Raw genomic sequence first — 22,010 nt, forward strand, 5'->3', positions numbered from 1 at the left:
TGATTTGGGGAAACATCATATAGACCATGCAAACAATGTTTGCAATTTATTTAAAAAAGCATAATAATATTAAAATAGATAAAGATCAATTTCCACTGAACTAAGAACAAAGTATTTCTAAAATTATGAGAAGAGTATGTTTAAATGAAACAGTGCATGGTTACATATTATAAATAGTCATAATAAACATTATAAAATGGCAAATTACAAGAGTTATTAAACCAAAATTAAGTTGTTATGCAGTAAATGGAAATGATGTAATAGATACCAATTATTAAGCAGATATTATATTGGTGGTTTTATACTTGTCTGTGACTGTATTTTGTCAGTTTCCTGCATTTTATATCACACTCTGTCTTTATTATATGTCAGGATCATATAACTGACTGATAAAAAACCCACTTCACTGTATTTCTCCACTACATTAACTCAATTACTGCTCTTGTTCTCATGGCACCTGCTTGTCAGAGATGAGCTTAAGCAATTTAGAAAAAGTTAGGTTCCTTCCAATGTGTGGGTGTTTGGAGGCACAGAGGTAGAATGGCTTGGTGCCCCAGCCAACACCAACTCACAGTGTGACTACACTGCATTGTAAACCCGGGCTCGGGCTCAAGCATGACCCCCCTTCTGTCTACACACTAATCTGTCTGATTCAGGCCTGTGCCCAAGCCCCAGGAACCCGCAGAAGTGGAGTGTTCAAGTCTGGGTCCTGCAGGGTTTGGGGCCCAAACCCCATTAGTTTGTAGTGTGGACACAGTTTGGGCCCAGACCCGCTGGCCTTATGCCCTGAGTATCTGCTCGGTGATGCCCTACAGTCCTGTAGGTCAGTGCTCTTTGTCCTCTCTGTCCCAAGAGTAGCCAGTCAACTCCCAAGAAATGGAAGCAACTTCCCCTTGTTCAAGTACAATAGCTTGGCATTTAAGCCTTGCATTTTATTCTGACTACTGAGCTGCAAACACACTGAACCGTCTCCTGTGTTTGCAATGGATACCAACCAGAAGAAGTCCTTTGCCAATTGTGCTGCTTCGTGGGCATGGGAGCACAGCCAGATTTTGGTGAATTTCTGATGCAAGGCAAGCAAAAAGTTTGATGACCATGTGTGCCAGGAAATAGTGAAGAAGATGGCAGCGTTGGGAATTCACTGGACCAGTGACCAATGTTGGGAGAAGACTAAGCAGTTCAAAACCAACTATCAGAAAGCCAGGGATGAGAACCACATCTTTGGGAACTCACTGTCATCCTGCCTCTTTTACGAGGAGTTTGACCAAGCGCTGGGTAATGCACTGAACACTGACCCACAGCAGCCTGATCAGCCAAGATGGTGACTGTCTCACCTCTGAATCTAGAACAGGACTGGAGGGGATCCAGCAGGTGCTGGAAGAGGCTACCGAAATGATTCTGGTGCTGAGACTGGTCCCTGAGGAGGCTTTGCTGTTGGAGCAGCTGCAGAAAATCCTGGATCCCTATTTGGAGGAGCTTTTCAGTGCCTCCCCTCCTGTCTCCAGAATTGCAATCCACCATGGAACCTGAACAGAAACTGAAGAAGCAGAAGTCACCTTTGCGCCTGGTAAGTGTCTGGCTCCATTTTTGTTTTTATGAACATAGTAATGGGAGGGATTTCCAGTTTATGAACCAATGCAAACGTTATTACCAGCCCTGGGTAGCAGCATGTATTTGTTAATGGCAGATTGCACACCAACAGCTTAGCGTTCCTCCCGTCCGTCCCCACCACCACCACCTTATGGAATTCAGAATGGAGAATGGGAAGTGCAAACAGTGAAACAAGCATTTAAAAAGTTTTAATAGAAACTTACACATTCTTGCTACAACATGCCAGGGTATGAAAAATGTGAACTTTATATTGCCTTCCGTATTACTACGCCACTCCATATCAGCCTAAAGGTTTAACAAGCCACCTGTAATCAATGTCCTGTAGGAGGGAAGGGTGAAATTTACTTGTATATTAACAAGTGTAGTCCGTTTAAGCTAATGTAGTCCCTATAGCCCATGGGTGACTAAATCATTTGTCCAAAATACAGGTGGGGGGTTGTATTCAGTCTAGAAATGTGCCGAGGGGTAATGGAGTTCTTGGCAAGTCCATATTAGTGTATGTGTTTGCATGCAGTCATAACAGGCTGTATTCGAAGCTGTTGGGAGGCAGTAATCCATGCAGATGTAACACCGACAGACCCCGGTCATCGAACCTGGGACCTCTGGAGCTTAGTGCATGAGCTGTTACCACATGAGCTAAAAGCCAACTGGCTCTTAACTAAGGCTGTAGAGCAGACTCACTTCATCTTTCTCTTTAAGTGGTTTCAGTGCCACTAGATGAGACAGAACAGCACACCCAGAAGGTGTGTGGGTTACACACACACTAACGGAGCATCCTGTTGATTGCCTCATGATTTTTAACCCAGCCCCAGGTGCTGATAGCGGCAAACTTTTCCCATAGCAGGAACTCCAGATAGATAGTCACATTTTGGGGAAGGATATATTTTGGGGTGCCACATGGGTAGCTGCCCAGCCCACTCCACTCGTAGATGTGCTCTTCAGTCACCATAAGTTTGAAAACTTATGTGGCATACACGACTGGCTTGCCACCAGCAGCTTGGAATAAAATGTCCCTTTGCCATTCTGGAACCACAAGAATTGTTATGTCCTCCAAAATATGGAATGTCTGAAATGATAGAGAGGGCTTGTGTAGTACGCCATGGTCCACCCACTCCTCAAAGTGGTCTGCAATTTCTAAAGTAAACCAATTGTGATTTTTAACTTACCATTCCCTGTGCCCTCTTTTCATTGCTGTTAACCTGGTTGTGTCCACAGAGCTTCTGATGTCTGAAGCTTATGGGATCTCACAAAGTATCATCTTTTGGCCGTCAAATTCCACAAGGATTTTTCCTGTTCTCATGCCCTGAGTCATCTGTGAATTACTGAGACAATAATGTTCTCTTTTATGTCTGCTTGCAGGTCCCTCAACTGGCCATTGTACCTCAGCAGCTCAGACACATTGCAGCGGAAGCCCAGGTCTCCGTAGCATCATGGACTGGTCAAAGAGGAAGATTTTCTGTGATGAGCTTATGTTTGACATTCTGGACAGGGTCAAAAAGCAAGTGCAATACCACAGAGAGGACGATTCATGGCAAATAGAAAGGCAAGATGAAAAGAACAGGCAGGCTATAGAGCTGGAGGAGAGAATTGCTACCATGTGCTACAGACCCAGGAACACTTTGGACAATTCCATGGTTGGGTGGCCCATGCAACCAGGCTTTAACAGCAGCTGGACAGGGCAAATCTACCCCCTGCAGTCTTCTACTCCAGTTCAGGGCCCCCTTTCTCCCAGCATACTTCTGCCCCCATGCTGTCCCTCTCTCCCTTGCAAGCCTCCACACCCATGCAGTGATGTCAAGTTCATGCTAAATGCACAAGAAAGGGAAAGGAGAACATGCCAGAGGACACACAGATTTAAGAGATTGTTTTGATGGTACTGGCTCAATGTTTGCACTTTGCACTGTTTGGTTTATGCACTTTGATTTATTTCTGGTTTTGCTGTGGGTTTATTACTGAGTTTTGATGTTCTAATGGCAGCTGGGCTGCCTGAAATGCTATAATATTGTGGTTTTTTTGTAATACATCCATGTTCACAAATTATTTAATTAAGAAAGTTTATTGTCATCACTACATCATACAATGTGCATTTGAAGAATAAAGATAAACCCACAGTAAGGCACAATAGAGAACTTGCATCCAGACACAATTTCTGAGTACATCTATGTACAACAATCCATAATGTAAATGCTCAGCCCCACTTTCATAAACAGCCATTTCATCCATAAGAAAATTTCATATCAACGCCCACATTCACTGCATATAGTGACAGTACCCTCCCCTTCATTGTGTGATGTGACAGTACCTCAGTGCTATGATGTGTGTACTGTAAGCATTGCTGTACAAAAACATCCCTAAGCTATCTATTCTCCATCTTCCATCGCCTGTGCAAGTCCATAATATGGGAGCACAGAGCACCCCTGATTTTTGTTGCCAGGGTGCATCCTGTTCAAGCTGTGATAGATGCACTTTCTGGCTGAGTGTAGTAGTCAGCAATCCATTACTGTCAGAGATTCATTCGGGGCAAATGGCTCACTTTTGGCTTCACGAAGATCATGAAGACAACAGCAAGACACACTACTGCAGGCAGCACTGATGACACAGACATCCAAACATCTGTAAACAGCACCAGCAGGATTTCAGTCTGCCAAGCGCACAGTCAACTGCCATTCTGTACCTGCTGAGTGTGTAACTGAACCGTCTTTTGCCAGGCCCTCTGAAATCAAGATATGGTCTCATAAGCCAAGGCAAAAGGAGTTACACAGAGTCCCCCAGGATAACAGTGGGGATAGTAACTCCATTTATGACAATGTCATTTGGTGGGAATTGTGTCCCAGCCTGTCCATGAATGTAGATTCCTGACCGTCCGAAAACCCTGGCATCATGAACATTTCCAGTACAGCTCATGTTGGCATCCATAAATCAGCCTCTTTGGTCTACAAGGTTCTGCATAATAATGAAGAAGTACCCTTTGTGATTTATGTACTCATATGCTCCTTAAGGAGGGCAAACTAGGGGCATCTGAATCCCATCAAGGGCCCTGGCACAGTTTAGAAACCCCATTCTCTTAAAACAGGCAGTTACTTCAGGGCTATTGTTTATGCCCATCGCCTTTGACTAAATCACACTCCCTATTGCCTCAGAAGCCTCTGCCACCATTTTACTCACAGTTGACTTTCTAGCACCAAATTGGTTAGTGATGGATCTGTCGCAGAATGAGGTAGCCAGCTTCCAGATAGTTATAGCAACCTGCTTCTAGACTTTTCTAGCCACCCTCATGCCACAGAGACTGTTGCGTCATGATGCTGGAGGGTTGGGGCAAGGTGCTCATAAAGCTATAAAAGCTAACTGATGTATTGCAGAAAAAAGTACACAGCTTCACTGGGCAGGCTCAGTTGAATCCCAACATCTTAATGCCGAGATTAGTTCTTCTCCGGCTGACTGAACAATATTCAGTCAGGAAGGAGTTTTAAAGGGAGCATGTCACATCGATATTTGGCTGCCCTGTGAGAGGAAGAAGAATTCTCTCCCCCCACCGCCACTCGCCGCCGCCCTCCCAAAGTAACTGGAGAAAGGGGCGGTTTCTTAGAGTAACTCCAGTAATGATGGAGGAAGGGGCTTTAATGCAGAGATAGCTCCTTTACATCAGAAGATCAGATCAGAAGGGGTGGGTGTGTGCAGATGATCCCCCGGTATCATTTCTAGGTTATTTGTTTATGTTATCCTGTCTAATTGGGGAGAGGGCCCTTAGTTTCTTGCTTCCACAGAACTATTTGCTTTAGTGCAGTAGAGAGGACTTTACTGCATGCTTGATCCCTGCAGCCTGATCAGCTGGTCAGACAATCCCAAGAAAAGGGAATTGTTCCCTAAGGAAGTGGAGAGCTCATTTGCTTCTGTTCTACCCTCACAGCTTCTTGCTGAAGAGGTTTTTGTTGGTTTGGGGTTACTGCTTTCTATAGCAGCTTGACCATTCTGTTAAATAGGTCATCCTTGCTGTAGAACATCTATCTTCTGAGCTTGCATGATTCAGAAGTCTGTGGATATTTTGTGCTTGGTAAGAATACCACCATGGTCAGATGTGACTCTCACAAACATATTGTTTATAAAAGCTAAGTGGTATAAGAATGGAATCACACAGCTGCAAACGCATTGCAGCTAATTCTGATCTTCATTTGTATCAGTGGAAATCAGGAGTGACTCCATTAAGTCAAAGAAATTAAAGAATCGTGAATAAGAATTTGACTCTGTGTCTAAAATTATACCATGCTAGTAATAACTGATATTAAGCATACCAATAAATTAATTAGCTAAATCCTAGTTTCCTTAAATCATAGTAAAAACAAGAACATTCTTTAATATAGTCATGTGATGTCATTCTATCCACTCTACATCTGAATATCCCCAAAATAGCTTACAAAAACTAAATGAAAATGCAGATAAAGTATGCAAGTGCAAACTGGGATATTACTAATAAAATACAGTGTGTTTGAGTGGAGAGTTTGACATGCTGGGTACTTTACTTGGTTGGATATGACTCCACTCATGGGTTATGTAGTCATCCTTTAGAGTATTGATTCTATTCTCTGCTGCCACCCTTATGGGAATTAGAATGCTCAACATTATTTTTAAGGACAGTCATTCAAGTAAAATATCAATAGTGGTACTTGAATGGAGTGGAGGGATGGTGGCTAGAGCACTGGCCAGAGATCTAGGTTAAAGTGTCTGCTCTGCCACCAACTTCCTGTGTGACCTTGGACAGGTTACTTAGCCTCTCTGTGCATCAGGAGCCAATATGTAAAATGATAATACCTCCCTATCTTTCAGGGGTGTTGTCAGGATAGATACATTAAAGTTTAAGTGGTGCTCAGATACTGTGGTATGTACCTTAGATAGATAGTCCGCAGAATACATGGAGGTTTATACCCTGTAAGGTGCTGAACACCGTCCACGACTTCCAGAGAACCCTCAACTCCAAAAGAAATTAATGAGCTGCAGGTACCCATCTTCTTACAGAATTGGGCTTGGAGAGCACATAAAGTCATAAAAATAAAAATATATTATACTCTGCCACTGCTTATCAGCGTGTTATCTAGAGGCAAATTTTCAAACTTGCACAAGTACCTTTGCATGTTCTCAATGTAGGCATTCAAGAACCGCTGTTCGTTTACACAAAGTCAAGGTTTGCACCAAGCATTCATGTGTGCTCAAACCCTGACTTTTACGTTCATGTCACCCAGGTAAGGAACATAGAATAAAGCCATGTGTATGAGTGGGCTTGAGAATTTGGCCCTACACCTATGAAAGGAAGCGATAGGGGCAAAAATGCTTAGCAGGTTGAGAGACTGACCTGTAGTATACATCATGAATAGTCTAAATCATGCATATCTTATACTGTGACTGTTTTTTCTCTTGGAAATGCAACAGTGCAATTTTGAAAAATGCTTAGATGATCTGATGGAATACACTAAAAATGGTGCTGTTTTAAATGAATTCAACTCACATTTTCTTCCTAAAAAGAGACTGGCTGTTGCCATTCTCTCAAGGTACGTCTAGTGGGATGAGCAATATGAATGATTAAGGAAAATGGGGCTGTGTGCTCCAAAAGGAGACAATGTTGGTATTGAACATCCTTTATTCTTACATTTGTAAGATGAACGAAAAGGACTTTTCATTTCTCTAGATTTCTCCAGATTTCCCATCCTTAACATTGTGCAGCTTGCCTTTCCTGCCTTAATGACGTCCCAAACTTTTGTTGAAAATAATTGATTGAATTTAAATTTCCTTAAAAGTTTAAGAGGTAATGGTACAGTATAAATTTCCTACCAAACACTAAGTAGGGAAATATCCATTAGTGAAATTAACTACAGTTTCTAGGTAGCTAACAATGTGCAGTATACAGTAGGGCATGGCTAATGAACACTGCAGTGGGTGATATTTCATTATACAAATTAATGCTCACATTTTAATGGGAAAGTCACATAATGAATCTCAGCTTCAGTGACAGCAATTAGAGACACAGATTGTCCCCTTCTGGACAAGGCACTGTTTAGCAATAAGCAGCTGTGTAAAAAGTCTTCAGGTTTACAACATATATATGCTTTGGGGGAATTAGTGTACAGTTTATATTAATGTACTGAAGCTTCACTGCAAAGGAACAACCATATTTATCTCCCCATGTGTTAACTAAGTAAAGACATGTAGAAAGACTAAATATCAGAGATGGGATGTAAATAAATGAAAATGTTCAATTATACAACTTTACAAAAATTAAAATCTTTTACTGTGTGTGGCATGATACAATGAAAACTCTTAAGTTACTGAGTCAGAAGCATCAAATACTTTTTTGGGAGAAAGGGGGTATTTACGTCTTACATATTTAGTTAAAATACTAGGGAGTAAAGAGAAGTAGTAGTCAACTGATATTTCTGACAAACAGATTAATTTTGTGGTGAACATGTGCATGATCCAAAAATAATCCTACAGAACCTTTGATATTCCATTTGGCTTAAAAAGTGTGAAGTGAATGATTAGAATGATAAAAGAAATTACTGTGTAAGAATAGGCATAATAATGAACTAATTAAATCATACAGCAATTCATTTTTAAAATATCTACTGTACAATGGATAAAATAGGTTATCAATAACCAGTCCTATTATTAAAAAAGCTATAAGATGTTTTCAATGTTTTTGTTAAACAATATTCACTGGACTTATAAGCTGTTTGATTTCATGATGCTTACTGTAAAAGACAATAACTATTTCTTATGCCGAAGTACATGCAATCAAATTCTGGATGTCCATTGCCTGTGGGGGCTGGCAGAAAATTCTCTGCCAGCTGCAAGAGCATTGGATGTGAGGTGGATGTGCCTATCAATGATTGCTATTAAGGGGAGAGACCACTGCATAATGGAAGAGCATTAAAGAGGGTTGGCCTGGTGATCAAAGGGCAGGTCCATGTGTACATTATCTAAGAAGGCTTCTTTGGTTAAAAAAAATCATCCTGGTTAAGAAGGGAGATGTAAGAAATAATCAAAAGTTTTAAAACCCCAAATCAAAAAAATAGAAAAATGGAGAAGCTGATAGCAGTAAGTACAAATTTTTAATCTAGCAGAAAAAGTCATAATGATCCAATGGTTGGAAGTTGAATCTAGACAAATTCATACAAGCAATAAAGCATACATTTTGAACATTGAGGGTAATTATTTTTGGAACAGTTTACCTAGAGCCATGGTGGATTCTTCATCACTTGAAATATTTAAGTCGAGACTGGTTATCTTTCTAACATGTATGCTTGATGCTGTAATTATTGTGTGAGGTTGTTTGGCTTACGTTTTGCACAAGATCAGTCTAGATCAGTGGTGAGCAACCTGCGGCCCACGAGCCACACGCAGCCCATCAGGGTAATCCGCTGGTAGACCGCGAGACAGTTTGTTTACATTGACCGTCCACAGGGAGCTTCAGGGGGCCATGCCTGCAGATGGTCAATGTAAACAAACTGTCCTGCAACCTGCCAGCGGATTACCCTGAGGGGCCGCGTGTGGCTCGTAGGCCGCAGGTTGCCCACCACTGGTCTAGATGATCATAATTGTTCTTTCTTACCTTAGGAATAATCTGGCAGTGGCCTCCATGTACAACTAAAAAATAGGTTATTCCTTTGCATAAAATGATTAGATTGCACATAAGGACAGCAGGTGGAACTGGTAGTAGCCTGAATAGGTTATACATCCATGTTGCTCATGCAGTGTTGTATACTTAGACACTGTTTGCATTGGGCAATATGTCTGTTTCCAGTTGTCTACCAGGAGTTTATAAAGTTTTTACAGCAGTCTTTAATTTTACCATATCCTGATGTAAAATAATTCTGTGATATGACTTATGCCTTGTAAATCAGATGTTAGACAGATGAAAACTCTGATTATGCTGCTTAGATAGCTTCTATATCCATGGTTTTTATACCATGTATTGGGATCGTTTTTAACAAGGTTATGAAAAAGCTTGTGCAATTGCAAACAGCAGTCGGAATTAGCAAGATCAAGAGAATAAGTCCCATTCTGAATTACAAACGACTCTTGAACATATCAGACATTTGAAAAAAAAACCCCACATAGCAACTTTAATTTATGTAAACTGAAATTAAGTGTTAAATATCTCATCCAGACTCTGTTCTTGGCAGTGTTACTGGGTAATCATTACATGAGGATGAGCTCTCTGAAACATTTTTCAAAGTATTAGATACAAACAAATATTCTTCTAACAGAACCACGCCCAGCATTCTTGTCCCACTTAGTCTTCCTTGAGGAAGTATTATTAAGATACCTGGCAGAATCACGGACATTCAGTTTCTGGCTATTTTTTCATTATACATCTTTGGTGGGGGAGGGGAAGTTTCAGTAGTTCATAACTTCACTGTTGCAAATCACACTAGGGCTGAAATTTGGCATATTGGTTGTCAAATTGGAGATTTGAATGCCATTTAAATACGTGTGACCAATTCTTTAATTTAGAGGTTGGTGGAGAATCTAAATTTAACAGGTTTGAAGATGTATTTTTCCCCCTAACACCAGCCTCTGAAATAGCAGTAATTAATTTTGTAAGTGGATGTCCTTAAAGGGTAATAATTACTTTAGGTATTTTGATTGGAAAAAATTGTTTTCAGGTGTACTATTTCCCTTGCCCAGTTTGGTAAGCCAAAGGTGACTCAATGTGTCGCTGTGTGATAGGTCAGAGATTGAGTCTTCATTTAAATCCTTGTTCCCAGCCTGGCAAGAGATGGGAGGATTACAGTGGTAGTGGACTCAACTCTAACGGAAATTTGCAATTTTAATCACGCTGTCTCAGTGGGTGGTCTCTTACCGACTAGTCTTGATGGAATGTGTTGGGAGCTGTGTCCAGGCCTCCTCTGTTGAAGGGAACTCTGCTGTGGGGCCTTTGAAAAGGTGGGGAAAATTGAATATCTTCAGGGCTCAGCAATTAAAAATAAAAGAATGTTGTCAGTGCAGAATGCTTTGGATGGAAGATACTTTATAAGTGCAAAGCATATTAGTATTAGTATTTCCTCTAGTTAGCATATTAATTTTCTTGCACCCATTATTAAATATACTTATTGCCTTAAGCACCTCCTGAGATGTGTATAGGATCATTAGTGCAGCCTACGTTGTAGGATGTGTCTCATCATTGCAGATGCATGTTATCCAACAGTTTATGCAGCATCTGCAATGGTAGAACATAATTTCTAATGATGCCGCTTGAAGTGAGCACATATATCCATCAGCTAGAGTTACTATAAATGTAAAAGGTAAAAGTAACTGCATGTAAACATTTCCACAGGTATAGGTGGTACCATGGAAGAGATTTTTCAGTTAAGAGGAAGGGGGATTAGAAAATGCAGGCATTGAGCTACCCAAGGTTTCTAGAGTTTTTTCTCTGCAGCACACGATTGGCTCTTAGACAGTGCTTTAAATCCATAAGTTGTGTCAAAGAGTATTAGATTGATTGTAACAAATAGAACCAAAGCTCTGGGACAACATGAAATGGCTCCAAAACTTGGAGTACAAGTATGCTGTAAAATGAATGTTAATGTTTGTGTCTGTATTTTTGCCAGGAGCAGAGCTATCACAGAATATTCATGCTCCTGAAATTAATAATTTGCATGAGAGTATGTGCATAGAGGCCATTGCCATTTCAGGGCATAGATGCATACAAATATGCAGAACATGACCTCTGATCCTTTTCCCTGCCATAAAATGATTTCAGTAGAAGATGGCCTGCAGAATAGTCTCTCTGGGTTTGAGGGGAAACCAGAATAGGTATCACCCAGTTCAGCTTTGTACTTCCTACTGCTTGGCATAGGTAGGCCTGTAGGTTCTTCATGTATAGCACCTACTAGAATTTAGCCAATAGTTGGGTTGATAAAGAGGGCAGTGATGGGGTTCCAGAGCCCAACGATATTTGTGACTCAGAAGTTGCACTGAAACTTTAAATTTGATTTCTCATGTTAAAACGTGTGGACCCAGGCCTAAAGTATGAGCCATGTTAATTATCATCTCTTACATGAACCATGTTAATCAAACTTTGTAGAGGAGGGTGCATCATCATACAATAGGTGTTGGGCAGTGTAGGGCCCTCGTGTCCATAATTTAGCCTCAGGATTACATGGCTAGAGTGTTTATAATTTTCTTTAGCCCTTGTTGAGTGACAGAACACATTCAACTACTGTACATGGTCAGTAAGCCTGTTCAGATAGTGCTGTAGGGTCATTTTGATCGTTCGTTTTACTTAATCTTGTTTAGCTGATTCAGATGATCAGCAAGAGGTGTAAACATCCCAGGTATTTACCGAACTCTCATTTGAGCACTTAGTTTAAAAAATTAAAAAGTTTGAAAACTTTCCATTTTTATTTTAAATGGATTTTGAGGTTACTCAAGAATTAGTAGCTTTTCAACAAGTGTGATAATTCATGTAATATGATACTATTACTATTATTCTGGAAGAAATTTTAAAACAATGAACTATTTGCAGGGTAGTGTTCACAGAAGGTTTGCCATTGCCTTTTAGATCGGAAAGAAAAAACATAAGAGAAAACAGTTCCCTGTCTTGTTGAGGTTTCTTATAGAAATAATTGCTGATATTGACAGGCCATTATTAAAAAGAAGCTTACAGTACTGTCAAACTCCTGTCTCTTTCAGGGAGTATTTCTGCACTCAAGTCTACAAGGAACCCTTGATTGCTAACAAGTGCTCTGCATATATTTAAATTTACATTTATTTAGACATATTTTCTTTGTGGATATATATAAATCTATGATTGTATGTGAATGTTTTATATATACGTAATATCTCTGAGTTCTTTTAAATCCTGGCAAGAAAAATAAAAGTTTAGTATTGAGTTCAAATATATATTTAATTCATGAAATTCATCTAATATGTTTTAAAATACTTATTTTATTAAATAATATTTAAGCTGATCGTTACTCTCTAGAAAAGTGTTTATTACAGGTAAATTACACATTTTACTACTGGAGCATTAGAAATGCCATTAGTACAAATTTAAAGCACTGCAAAAACCAGTAGAAAATGTTAATTTCAAATACAGAAAGTAAATATATTTTGTACCTTTTTATTACTCACTTTCTTTTTAATTTTATTGACTGCTTTTTATCTTAACTATATGTTCTTACATGCTGCAATCCTAATGTACTGTAATGATATTAATATTTTATAGAATCTGTATTTATAGTTCTTTATTTAGAAACAATGCAGTAGGTCTGCAGATCTTTGAATCCTTCTGGAATGGTGCCCTCCAAATAATGATAAATTACTTGTGCAGTATGCCATTTGCTAATTATATCCATGATTTACTGCAGAGCAAGCCTTAAATCATTCATTTCAGTCTTGCGTAACAGTGCCATAAAATTTTTAGGTTTTAAAAATGGTTTCCATGTGTATAATTTAAACAAATTTTAAAGCAATTGTATACACAAAATATTGCAACTATCCATTTGTTACATACTTTGTTTGTTTTTTTAACTTGTATTTTTAATGATTACTGTGGTTGAAATTGTTATGCTTCATTTTCATAATCACAGCTTTTAATTCTACAACAGTTTTTACATGTTACATTAAGAAAAAGATAGCCAGTTGTGTGTAGATAGTATGTCATTCCTGAATTGCCCCATGTGCTAGAAAATCATTTAAAAGATCTTAAAACTATAAATTATCTTCTATTAAAGTATCACTTAAATTTTAGCTGAAGGGGGGGGGTTGTTTTAAAAGAACAAACGTTGATTTTTCTTCACTATTCCATAGACCGAAGCACAGATAACATATATTAAATGTTTGTCTTTTTTGTATGTATTTGCAGGTGAGAAACCTTACAAGTGTCCACATTGTGACTATGCAGGCACTCAGTCTGCATCCCTCAAATACCACTTGGAACGGCACCACAGGGAGCGACAGAATGGAGCTGGACCTCTCCCTGGGCAGTCTCAAAGTCAGGAACACAAGGATGAAACATCAAGTAAAGGGTCTCTGTTTATTAGACCAGACATACTGAGAGGAGCCTTTAAGGGTCTTCCTGGTATTGATTTCCGAAGTGGCATGGTCTCTCAGCAGTGGACATCAGGAATGCTTTCTTCTGGAGATCAACAAGTACAAGCAGCTGGCATGTCTTCTGAGGTATCTTCAGAGAATATGAAGGGTTCTGACATATCTTCCAAAGGAACACACTTTTCTGAACTTGGCCGAGCATATCAGAGCATGGTTGGAAATGGTGTGAACTTCCAAGGGTCTTTGCAAGCTTTCATGGACAGCTTTGTCTTAAGTTCCTTAAAGAAAGAAAAAGAAATGAAGGATAAAGTGTTATCTGATTCACTTTCCATAAAAACTCTGGGCTCAGAGAGCAGTGAGGATAAAATAAATACCAAGTCCTCACAAAGAAAAACTGAAAAATCACAGTATGAACCTCTTGACTTATCTGTGAGGCCAGATGCTGCCTCACTTCCAGGTTCATCTGTTACAGTTCAAGACAATATTGCTTGGCATGGCTGCTTATTTTGTTCCTTTACAACGTCATCTATGGAATTAATGGCTTTGCATCTCCAAGCCAATCACTTAGGCAAAGCTAAACGTAAAGATAATATTTTAGGAAACAGCAAAGATCAATCTCGGGAGGCTTCAGCTTCAGCAAACAAAGTCAGTTTGCTCTCCTCTTCAGTGCAGCCCAGCAAAGAGGCAATAGTTTCAAATTTGATTAGCCAGCTGGACTCAGCTTCTGAGAAAATGACCCAAGGACAAAATAAAGAGATGCTGGGAGAACAAAAGAATGCTGCCTGGCCCAGCCATATGGATTCCACTTTTTGTAATTTTACAACAGACTTTTACAAGCAGTTTGGTGTTTATCCTGGTGTTGTTGGCACAGGAGCACAAAATTCTTGCACCAGTAACAAACCCGAAGTAAAAACACCATCTGAAGATGATCCAAATATTTTGCTCTCTGACTCTCTAAATAAAAGTGCTACTGATGACCTGTCTGACATAGCTTCATCTGAGGATATGGAATCCTCCAAGGAAGAAAACATTGAAGATGAGGACATTGAAACAGAACCAGATATTATGAACAAGCACTTATCTGCCCTAAATAAAGAAAGCAGTGAAGGAGGTGACAATATACAAAGCCCAGTCACCTCACAACCAACACAAGGACTAATACCACGGTTGCCACACACAGAAAAGCAGTGGCACAGCCAGAATCTTCTTTCCTCCCATGAAACTGCACAAGGTGTGATGAAACCTGAGCAAGTACAGGGTCCACAGGTCCTTGAGAAGCAGATGAACATGTTGTCAGTCCTAAGAGCTTATAGCTCTGATGGCTTAGCAGCCTTTAATGGACTTGCAAGTAGCACAGCAAGCAGTGGATGTATCAAGAGACCTGACTTGTGTGGTAAGTTTTAGACCTTCTTTCAGACCATTTCAGAAAACAATCCTGCGAATCGCTAAGCTGCTCTCTAAACATGCTTAACCACATTTCTTAGTAAATGCAAATTTAAAATAAATGTTAAAAAAAATCAGTGGGCAAAATTCTACTATATTACTTGTGCAGCTCCATATAAATCAGTGAGCATGTAGCTGACAGCAGAATAGCCTTCTATGTGCTGTCTAGAGTTGCATACACTTACACAATTTTTTTAGGAATCACATTGTTTTTAAATTAGAGTAGCAGCAAATATAGACTGTGCTAGTGGCATGTGCAGGGGACATTTACTGCTTCCATTTATTCAGAGGGGGAGAGTTTTTTTTTAAAAAAAATAACATGGTAACTTGCAAACTTTTCAGTATTTGATTTTATAAAAATTTAAGAAAAACGCTGGATGCTTTGCCAAGCCAACCTTGCTTTCTCCTACTTTTTTCTTTATACTGAATTAGGGTATATTAAATTCACACAACACTAACCAAATCAAATGCCAAGTGAATGGAATGCTCCTATTTGTAGTCAGGAACCTAACATTTGTTCCCTCCTACCCCACTTTGCCATTTTTGTGACTTGTTTCAGTATGAAACATATAGCTGTGATCTTTGACTATTTTCAGAGGTTAAGTAACTATATTTTCACTGTTCTAACTGGAGGTTGTACAAGTTATGTATTACCTAAATAGAATTATGCCAGTAGGTAATATTAAGAAAGAAAAAGAAAGAAGCTCTTATTCTTCTTTATCTGAGTTACTAAATTGGAGTTTTTCTTTCTCAGCTCATATAGTCTGTTTGCCACAAATGAAAAGTTACAATCGTGGGGAGAGTATAACAGCTTTTTATTTGTCTACTATTCTATTCTGTAAGCATAGTTCTGGCAGAATAACACTGTAATATGTAATCCCTTTAAAAATCTGTGTCTTTTTCAAAAAGCAGTGTCAGCGAAGGAAGGCAGACCTCTGTTATATTTCCAATCAGAAATGAATTGGAGTAATGTTGTTTCACTATACCTTCAAACTAATCAAAAATAAAACTCTCAATCACAGATGAGTGTTCACGACAAGATTTACTTCCTTTCCATTGTTTAGCAGGATAAAATAAACAGTAGCCCAGATTAATAAAGTTAGGACAACTCAAAATTTAGCCCCGGATTCTGTAAACACTTGTGGCCCTTGCTTAACTTTAGCTTCAATGGGACTAAACGTACTTTATGTTAGGCACATGAGCAAGTGTTTGCAGGAGCTCTGGGCCTCAGTTGGTACAGTTATTTTTCCTGATTAACAAAAAGATAACTAGAGAGTTGGAAATGATTCCAGATTGTCAGAAATCACCAAGCGGATTTCTGACAATTTGAAAAATACTGGCAGTAGCTTTGGTTATGTGGTTCATAAAGCCCTACTTCCCATTTTCATTTCGATGTGAGGAATATAATTCACCAGTTTCATAGTCATAAATAAAAACAAGACAAAGAAATCATAATTTTAAAAATAGAAAAATTAAAAGACACACCAAACTTTTTCCAGCTCCTCCATTTAGTTGCAGTGTTAAAAATAACATGCATTTTACCCTTTCACACTACCTATAGGAATCTGCTTACCAGCAAGAATCCAGCCACAGGAAAACAATTAACACACACACACCAAAAAAAACAAACAAACCCCAACCCTAATATTATTGAAATGAGGTAATATTATTTCTGTTAGTTTTTTCCATTTTCAGTCAATTCACTAGGTATATTATGAGTTGCTGAGTTAGAGAGTTTAAAGACTGACTCCCAAGCTCTGCCCAGTGATCCTGCATTTAATTTGAGGCATAAGGAAAAAAAGCAACACAACATAAGCTTGTCTATTCTATTTTGTAAGCTATTTTGTGTACTAAAAATGCAATGCAAGTCCTCTTTTCTCCCCTCTCCAAAAATAGCATTTTAAAATTCTTAGCTGACATTTCTACTGTGTATTTGCAGAACATGACTAAAATGTTGAATATTTTAATATATTATTTAAAACATCTATATACCTCTTAACAGAAGAGGACCAGGATCAACAAGCCCAGTGGTGATAATTACTTATTTATTTGGTTAGATTAGACACCACCCAGTAACGACTTCTGTCTTGTGTTTTCATTTTCTCTATGACATTTTGTACTGTAAATCGTGCTCCATCTGTGAGTGTTAGCGTGGGGAGTCTCACCTGATGCTTCTGCACTTGCAGATTAATCAGCAGGCACCCTCTGTGAATTTATTTGCTTTAGCCTTCCACTTGGATGAAGACCGCCACCTCAATAATGGGCCATCTCTGTCTTTTTTATTGTCTCAGCAATCAGAAAGCTAGAGGCAGAGACCCAAATCTGTTATCAGGGCATCACTCTTGTGCTTAGGCCTGTGCTTTGTATTCTGGGGGCCCATAGAGATTGTACAAAGTTGGCCCCTTTCCACATCTGATGATGTGCAAGTTACCACCATGTGGACATCAGGAATATCCTAGGAGAGAGAGCATTAGGAGGACATTTCTTTGATCCAATCCTTGCACAATTGTTTTTTTCCCTGTGTGATTGCTGAGACAAGACTATTGTTCTTTCCAGAGTCAGAACAGATTTTTTTCTAATAACTGAAATAAAATAATATCTTTGTCTGAATTAGTTAAGATCACTTTTCCCATTGGCACACTTGTTAAGTTAGATTTCTGGATTCAGGAAAGCAGCTTTGGTTTTCAGAGATCCATAAGGTCATCCTCAACTTTCAGCAGATTTTGCTTTGGAATTATGGCTTTGTGGTTAAAGCATAGGAGTAAGCATCTGAAAATCTAATTTTTATTCCTCACTCTGCCACCAGCTTGCTATGTGACCTTGGCAAGTCACTTAATCTGGCTGTGCCTCAGTTTCCTCATGTAAAAAATGGATATAATGATGATGTGAAGCATAATTCATTCATGCTTGTAAAATGCTTTGGGACACTTGAATAGAAGGCACTACACCAACGTAAAGTATTATTATTTTATGTAATATACAGAATATTTACATTTTCCACATCAAGAAGTTTACTTAATAAAATACTTACAGACATTTTTAATATTTTCCTTTACTTACCATGGCTGGATGAGGAGCAGAAGAGAGGGAGGTATGACCACATTTTTGATGCAGCTAGAACTATTTTTAAGTGCTCCTGACCTTCTTTAACTTCACCGAATTTAGTATTGGAACCTTGAGTGGATATTTCCATGAGCTGAATTAGATGGTTTCTGATACCTCATATTATTCAGGAATGTGGGCCTGCCTGTACATCTAGCAACTGATTTGTAGCACCCCGTTTAGCTGTTGATAGTATTCATTTCACTTGGGGAAAGTATAAAAAGTGATGATTTTGTGTCATGAAAAGGCTTCTGTCTCTTAAGGTTTACTCAGTCGGAATATCCATATTTTTGCACCTTGAAATCTCTGTTTCCATTTGGATATTGATGGGGGCGTGGTCTGTCCCTATCCTATTACTATAGGACTAGACAATCAATATTTCTTTCCATTTAGGCCTCATCCATTTCACTACCTACCTTTCCATGTACTTTTAGTTTTCTTGTCATAACATTGTTCTATCTCCTGTTCTGAGTCACTAATTTATACTTGATTTGTACAGGATTTATTTTCTGATATGACCTTGTTTAGTATTTTTTGCTTTGTGTCTTAAGGAATCAGAAAGGGTTGTTTCCCCTCATTCTACTCTGGGAGGTACTTTTTATCTCCTTCCTCTGAAGCATCAGGGTTGGCTACAGCTGGAGATAGGATACTGGGTGGGATGGGCCAGTGCTCTGAGGTGGTACCAAGCATTCTCTGTCCCTCAGGTGCTTACTCCCATCAGACTAGATGATCCCTCCTGGTGTTAAACTCTAACGGGTCACAATATGTGGGATCGGGAAGGAATTCCCCCCCTGGCCAGATTGGTAGTGATGAGGTTTTTTTCATTTTTCTCTGCAGCGTGTATGTGTGGGTCACTTGCCAGGATTATCTGGGTATATCTCACTTAATCATTTCCCTGTCATTCTGGAGGCCTCAGGCACTGGTGCACCTCAGTCCCTCCTATTCTCTGCCTATGGCGCATAACAGACTAGTGTTCTGTGGGCTGGAATACTTTGATCTAATTTTGGTTGTTGGGGTTAGTGTGCAGGTACTGGCAGGGCCGGCTCCAGCATTTTTGCCACCCCAAGCAGCAAAAAAAAACCAAAAACCTTTGCCGCCAAACATGGAGGTGGAGTGATGATGCGGCCGCCAAATTGCCGCCGGCGACCGAAGAAGAGTCGCGTCCCCTCTGCCGAATTGCTGCCAAGCACAAAACGAGCTCTGATGGAGCGGCCACCAAATTCCCGCCACCGCCGAGGGCGGATTGCTGCCCCAGAGCCCGACATCCTGCCTCCCCTTTACATTTGCCGCCCCAGGCACCTGCTTGGTTCGCTGGTGCCTGGAGCCGGCCCTGGGTACTGGGTGGTGTTGGTGCCCTGTGAGGTATAGGAGGTCAGACTAGATGGTCCCTCCTGGTGTTAAACTCTATGACTCTGACCAAAAAAAAAATCTGTACTTTCCATTTACACTTGGACTGCATTTAAGCTTTCAAAGAACAGCTAGTAGTCTTCCACACTATTGGACAGAGACAGTACTTAGCATCAGTTGGTTGTTTAATGCAATAGTGATATAGAACTTACACATATCGATGTCAATTCCATGTTCTAATAAATCTAATTCGCTTCCCCAAGCTCTCCTGTTCCACTCCATTTGGTGCTGCGTCCCCTGCACTGGCTCCGCCCAATCATCTTTTTTGTCCCTAAGTGAAAATTGGAGAGATCCTTGGTTTTGTATGTAAGCAGTCCTTTAGGGTCTGATTCTGCAAAATGCTGAGAAACTTCAGCTTCCCTTGAAGTCTGGAGGTACCCCACCCAGGCTTGGTCCCTGAAAGAGCAGAATCTTAGCTTTTCTCCAACAGCGTTAGAGGAAGATAGTTAATGTCTTATTATTATTGCTTTATTGACACATAATTATAGTACATTACCCTGATATTTTAGTAGATGGATTTAGTCAGACTAAATGCCTGTTCCCTCAGGAGTCAAAACCAACAAGATTTTAACCCCAACTAACACCTTCGAAACTCTATAGTGATATAACTAACAAATATAGTACACACAACGGTAGCTTTAATTGTTTTGCTTGTGCTAACTTTAACTTAATCCTTATTGTGGCTCGTTTGTACAATTAAACCCGTTTTAGACAGAAACAAAAAAAATCTGAAAAGTTCCAATGTTTTGGACAGCTGTGAGTAATAAGTTCAGTTTTAGCGCAGGAAACTGTAGTATGCATGTCCATTTGCAATATCTTGTAATGCATTTAATTTAGTGCAAGGTACCACAAAAATTTGCTTGGAGCTGCAGTGTTAAGAGTAACCAGAGACAGAGTATTCTTTTCTTCTTTAGCCACTATAGAAACACATAAAGTATTTATTTTGGCTTCTTTATCAGTTGGAGAGTTTTTGAAACTATTTAATTCACTTTTCAGTCAAGATTTTCCAGACCTGATTCTGATCTCAGAACTGGATCTTACACTAGTGTGTGTCTACTGACATTTCTGAATTTACTCTTGATTTACACCAGTGTAAGTGAGATCAGAACCTGGACCTTCAGTATTAGGTTTCAGCTGCATTTATGGACGATGCATTGCCATTTGCATGGCAATATCAAACCAAACTCATATGGCTTTCTTCCTTTTTTTAATTAACTGGGAATGCCAGTGATCCAGTGAAGTTTGCACTGCTGGATAACAGGGCTGGTCTGTGAATAGCATTGTATTTGCCAAATGGTTCGCTAGTCATTTCAGCACAAACAAATGGATGGTGTCTGTAAGTCTGCAAACAGTGTTGACATTTAGCCTTGTTTATGTTACTTTCCTTTTGCTGCATATTTTTGGCTTGAAAAGCTACTGTCTGAATCAACAGTGACTTCTTAAGCAGAAGCTAAGGACCCAGTGTTGCATCCCTTATTCTCAGTTAGTGGGACTGCTTGCATGATTAAGGATACCAGGATCAGGTCTTATGTTTGTTTGGCTTTTACATTTCATTGTTATATTCATATTATCATTTAATTTTATCACAGTGTGTAACATTAGAACCCAGCTTGGTGGTAAGATGGGCACTAATATTATAATGTTTGATGATGCACACTTTTAATGTCTTAATTTTTTCATACTATGGTATCCTCCTCCACCCCATCACGCACCTGCATAGTAGATAATTAACCCCTACAATATCTGATATTGCTGAGAGGTTCTGAGTGCCCTCTATTCCCAGTAGAGGTTAAGGGCATTCAGTGTCTCACTGGATTTGGATCTGAAAGGGAGACAGGTGTTTGCAAAAGGAGGCCTTGTCTACGCTAGGGTATTTGCTCCAGTTTCAGCCATGAGAGGCCGCGTTCAGCAGTGCAAACCCTAGTATAGAAAGGCATAGTCACGATAATGATATAAGATTAGAGTTGTATGAATTTACCCTGAGTTTCAACTTCTGAACTGTGTATTTTTATGGTATTTGTAATGCCCAGGTTTAATTTAAATTAGAATTATTGAATATTTTTGGCTATTATTTAAATCTAGAGACTGGAATGAGCCAAAAAGGTTAGAACTGTTCCCAGACCTTCCCGAAGTTTGAAGATATTCTGATCTGGGTTTTGGCTCATGTTTGTATGTTCTGAGATCTGATATACAGTATCTCCCATAGCTACTCATATACTTGCACTAACAGTTTAAACATCCTTACTTAAGTCAGAACTAAATGTACAAATAATTTCTCATATAAGGCTGACTTTAGTCTGACAGCCATTGTAATTTTATTTTACTGGCTTTCAGAAATAAATAGCCAAATTCTTCTTTGAAATCTGTGTAATTTAGAATGTTCTCTCACAGGTGAGGCCTTGTTG

At 39.4% G+C, this 22,010-nt stretch overlaps 1 protein-coding gene across 11 annotated transcripts in view; it reads left to right on the plus strand.

Annotated features, from left to right (window-relative positions):
• ZNF536 (zinc finger protein 536) overlaps positions 1-22,010 on the plus strand; it is a 400,318-nt gene that overhangs the window by 243,387 nt on the left and 134,921 nt on the right. For all 11 annotated transcript variants that reach the window (XM_074968700.1, XM_074968701.1, XM_074968706.1 and 8 more), the window contains one exon: positions 13,469-15,046. In XM_074968700.1, coding sequence (XP_074824801.1) covers positions 13,469-15,046 — 1,578 coding nt within the window. The remainder of the gene's footprint in view (positions 1-13,468; positions 15,047-22,010) is intronic.

Source organism: Natator depressus, chromosome 12, assembly GCF_965152275.1.
Source record: "Natator depressus isolate rNatDep1 chromosome 12, rNatDep2.hap1, whole genome shotgun sequence".
Classification (NCBI taxonomy): domain Eukaryota; kingdom Metazoa; phylum Chordata; order Testudines; family Cheloniidae; genus Natator; species Natator depressus.